This window comes from Nanorana parkeri, unplaced genomic scaffold, assembly GCF_000935625.1.
Source record: "Nanorana parkeri isolate BGI_ZX_2015 unplaced genomic scaffold, ASM93562v1 scaffold109, whole genome shotgun sequence".
Taxonomy (NCBI): domain Eukaryota; kingdom Metazoa; phylum Chordata; class Amphibia; order Anura; family Dicroglossidae; genus Nanorana; species Nanorana parkeri.
This window is the reverse complement of record NW_017306377.1, coordinates 2,359,619-2,364,391: the sequence shown is the minus strand read 5'-3', so window position 1 is coordinate 2,364,391 and position 4,773 is coordinate 2,359,619. Positions and strand designations below refer to the sequence as shown.

The 4,773-nt window shown below is 45.8% G+C and overlaps 1 protein-coding gene across 1 annotated transcript in view; it reads left to right on the top strand.

Annotated features, from left to right (window-relative positions):
- The first annotated feature begins 4,292 nt into the window (after positions 1 to 4,292).
- The window catches only part of MORN1 (MORN repeat containing 1), a 67,614-nt gene continuing 67,133 nt past the window's right edge, over positions 4,293 to 4,773 (top strand). Inside the window, exon 1 of the mRNA XM_018553083.1 lies at positions 4,293 to 4,323. Coding sequence (XP_018408585.1) covers positions 4,293 to 4,323 — 31 coding nt within the window. The remainder of the gene's footprint in view (positions 4,324 to 4,773) is intronic.

Genomic DNA, 4,773 nt, shown 5'->3' with positions numbered 1-4,773 from the left:
CATCTCATATTCTATGCCCCTATTGGGGCGGCACACTTTCTCAGGCATGTTCACCAAGGAAAGTAAAGGCAGTCCCCGAGATACAAACATCCGACTTACATACGACCCCTACTTACAAACGGAGGCTATTACTGTACAGCAGGGGGTCCCAGGCTGCAGTTTAAGTGTACCGCGCAGCAGTTCAGTAGTTGTAATGCTACCACGCTCGTGCCGACGATGAGTGCTTGCCTTTTTGGGTCTGATTGTTAGTGCTGTACGTACATTACAGGAAGTTGCCTGCCTCTTCTTTCGGGTCACTGTGATGTTTTCACTGCTGTCTGTATCCTCATTAGAAAGATTTAAACTCACTTCCTGTCCTTAAGACAACAGGAAGCGAGAGGAAATCTAGCCCTAAGAAGGGAAATTTACTGCTGTAAGCATTATCATCGGAAAAAGGTGTCTCCACTGAAGCTTTATCACCAATCTTTGTTTCCAGGACAATCCCAAAATTTCAAAATCCAATTGTCACAGGGACAGAAAGTGAGGTGAAATCTTCTGAACAGGGGCATACACAGGGGTATACACAGCAAGACAAATGTTACAGAGAGTTAACCCTTCCCTGTGCTATCCAAAAATGAAAAACATTTTTGGCTGGAGTTACACTTAAAAAATTTACCTGTTCCAACTTAACAAGCCTACAGTCCGTTTCTTGTTTGTAACCCGGGGAACTGCCTGTATATCGTGTTTTCACAAAGTGCATATTTTGCAATTACAGAGCTGAGTGTCATTTTTAATATGTCTTTGACATGTATGGCAGCCATGTTGTGCCATATTATTATTGATGTATCTCATATTATTGGAATTTGTCATGAAGATTTCAGTGGAGCTTTTGACGGCACCAACTCGTTCATCACATGACATTTGTGATGCGATATTCCAATCACTTCTAGTTTTTTATAAATGATTCAGTATCTTTGCATCTAAATGGGTTGTCTGTAGTAAAAATACAGGTGTAAAACCCAGCACTTTTTCTTACAACTTACTTGACAATATATTGTTTTCAGCTAGTCTGAGTTAAGCTAGACATACACCTACAGGTTTTCTGCATATTTTCTACACTATATTGCCAAAAGTATTGGGACACCCCTCCAAATCATTGGATTCAGGTGTTCCAATCACCTCCATGGCCACAGGTCTATACAATCAAGCACCTCGACATGCAGACTGCTTCTACAAACATTTGTGAGACAATTGGTCACTCTCAGGAGCTCATTGAATTCAAGCGTGGTACTGTGATAGGTTGCCACCTGTGCAATAAGTCCATCTGTGAAATTTCCTTGCTACTAAATATTCCATGGTCACATGTTTGTAGTATTATAACAAAGTGGAAGCAACTGGGAACAACAGCAACTCAGCCACGAAGTGGTAGGTCACGTAAAATAACAGGGCGGGGTCAGCGCATGCTGAAGTGCACAGGGGGCAGAGGTCGCCAACTGTCTGCAGAGTCAATAGCTACAGACCTCCAAACTTCACGTGGACCTCAGATTGGCACAACAACAGTGCGTAGAGAGATTCATGGAATAGGTTTCCATGGTCGAGCAGCTGCATCCAAGACTCACATCACCAAGTGCAATGCAAAGCGTTGGATGCAGGGGTGTAAAGCACGCCGCCACTGGAGTCTAGAGAAGTGGAGACGTGTTCTCTGGAGTGATGAATCACGCTTCTCTGTCTGGCAATCCGATGGACGTGTCTGGGTTTGGCGGTTGCCAGGAGAACGTTACTTGCCTGACTGCATTGTGCCAAGTGTAAAGTTTGGGGGAGGGGGGATTATGGTGTGGGGTTGTTTTTCAGGGGTCGAGCTTGGCCCCTTAGTTCCAGTGAAGGGAACTCTTAAGGCATCAGCATACCAAGACATTTTGGTCAATTTCATGCTTCCAACTTTGTGGGAACAGTTTGGGGATGGCCCCTTCCTGCTCCAACATGACTGCGCACTAGTGCACAAAGCAAGGTCCATAAAGACATGGATGAGTGAATTTGGGGTCGAGTAACTTGACTGGCCTGCACAGAGTCCTGACCTCAACCCGATAGAACACCTTTGGGATGAATTCGAGCGAAGACTGTGAGCCCGGCCTTCTCGTCCAACATCTGTACCTGACCTCACAAATGTGCTTCTGGAAGAATGGTCAAACATTCCCATAGACACACTCCTAAACCTTCTGGATGCCTTCCCAGAAGCGTTGAAGCTGTTATAGCGCCAAAGGGTGGGCCTACTCAATATTGAACCCTACGGACTAAGACTGGGATGCCATTTAAAGTTCATGTGTGTAAAGGCAGGCGTCCCAATACGTTTGGCAATATAGTGTATTTTCAAATGGAAAAAGTGCAACAGATTCCTCCATCTACGCTAAACTGTGTGGATGGAGGAATCTCCCACTGGGCCAAGCTTCAGTATCTTGCTAGTCGGCCCCGCTGGCTCTCAAAATACCTGAACAATCTGATTGGATGCTGGCATTGTTCTGGTTTTGTTACAGCCAGCGGGGCCGACTAGCAAGATACTGAAGCTTGGCCGAGTGGATGATTCCTTTACCCACACAGTTGCAATTTTTCCATTAAACCAGGGGCGCCCACTATTTTTCGTCTGGAGATCTACTTTTCAAATGACGAGCTCATTGAGATCTACCAACGAAAAAACACCTGCATTCAGGGGCGGGAATGGGCGTGTAATATTTTACTATCAAGCTATTTCTGAATGGGGAGGAGCCTCTGTACAGAGTGCTTCTCCCCATTGAGAAACTTATGAATGAACAGGAGGTGATGTGAATCACAGCCTGTTCATTATAACTGGGGACACATAGTACTATGTGTCCCCAGTTATTTACAAACACTGGAGTGATTAGCCGATCGCTCCAGTGTTTGTCCTATACATAGGATTGGTACATACTAGTGACATGTAACGATCCTCTGCCGCTCGTCCACGCACAGGGGGGCTGCAACTTCTCTGGATCCCCCTGCTCTCCCGGGCAGAGGGGGATACGACAACCCGATAAGCGGCGGGAGGAGAGGACATGGCGATCTACCAGTGATCGCTACGCGATCGACTGGTAGATCGCGATCGACCTTGTGGGCACCCCTGCATTAAACAATGAAATAGAAGAAGCACATTGATAAGGTCATCTTTGTCCAGGAGGTCTTCCCTCCTGTAAGCATGTCAGTGTTAAAGTGACACTAAACTCAGATGGAAGTCTTAAAAATGTATTGAAGTACCCTAAGTATTAACAAAAATGTATCTTATGTTTGTTATCACTCGCCTGTAGATCCTCTGAATTGGTGCTGACACTGTCCTTCCTTTGTTCCCCATGGTCCCTGTGTGTGTTGCAAAGTAGTCACCGCTCTAAGCTCGCTCCCGTGATGGATTACAATCTCAATCCAAATTAGTAAGCTAAACATGAGATTGTAGTTCACCACAGGAGTGAGTTTGGAGAGGTGGCTACTTTACATTTTAATGTTTTTAAAACTTACCTCCTGAGTTTAGTGTCACTTTAACACTGACATGCTTACAGGAGGGAAGACCTCCTGTGCAAGGATGACCTTATCAATGTGCTTCTTCTATTTCATTGTTTAATCACTGGCTATGGGATTGGAGGTGATGAATTAAGTCAAACAAACCATTTTTTTCTTACAGTCCCCTGTCGGAGGTGTAATTAACAATTACCATCATTTGGGGGTACGGAAGTGTGCGCATACAGAGGATGCTTGCAGCTACAACGATAAGATACGAAATGTGTACATGGCATAAAATAAAGCATTTCAAAATCATTAAAAAAAAACTGTTATAAGAAAGAAGTTTAAGAAGTCAAATGGTTACCATTCTTTTCCCGTAAACTCTTCTATCCTCTGGCAATAGTCACATGATCACTGCCAAAAGGACTGTAAGGCAGAGCCAACCAATAAGCACAGTGGCGTAACAATCGCCATAGCGACCCAGGTGGGCGCTATAGGGCCCGGGGCACAGGGGGGCCCGGCCAGGACATCCCCCTGATGCCGTGCGGGCCACTTGGGTTGCTATGGCATCTCAGACTGCTGGCTGTCACTGGCGGGTGTGAGGTAGCAACTGTCACTGTTCGATCACCGACAACTTGTCAGTGATCTGTGCAGCGGCGAGTTCCTCCTCACAGCCGCTGCTGAGTCAGTGACAGCCAGCAGCTGTGGAGGAGGAGGCTGGGCCCGGCGTCAGAAGCGGAGGAAGAGGTGGGCCCAACGATGGAAGAAGAAATGGGGCCTGGCAACGGAGGAGGCAGGGCCTGCCAGCGATCATGGAGGCAGACAGCGGATCGGCGCTGACAGGTAAGAGGTGTGAAGCCCACCTGAGACCCTGCAGAGCCCACCAGAGAGAGTCACAGGGCCCCATACAAAATTTTGCTGTGGGGCCCTGTGATTTCTAGTTATGCCCCTGAATAAACCGCTCTGCCTGCACAGGTTTGAGACCACATGATCAATGCCATAACATTAGTCTTGTGAACTTCAGCAGAGCAGAGAAAAGCTTACAAGAATGAAGATATGTAAGTATTTGATATCGCTCTTTAGTATTTTTCTTGTTTCCTGGAGTTATTTTATTAACTCAAACTTATGCAGATGATATGATGTAGGTCCACTACGTCAGCTTAATGACAGGTGCCCTTTACCCTTTGTAAGAGTAGATACACATTCAGTGGTATAAAATTACAGTTCAACCCTTCTGTAATTCTCCCTGTGTGTGCTCAAATAAACCCTATACATAGAATATATAGAATATAT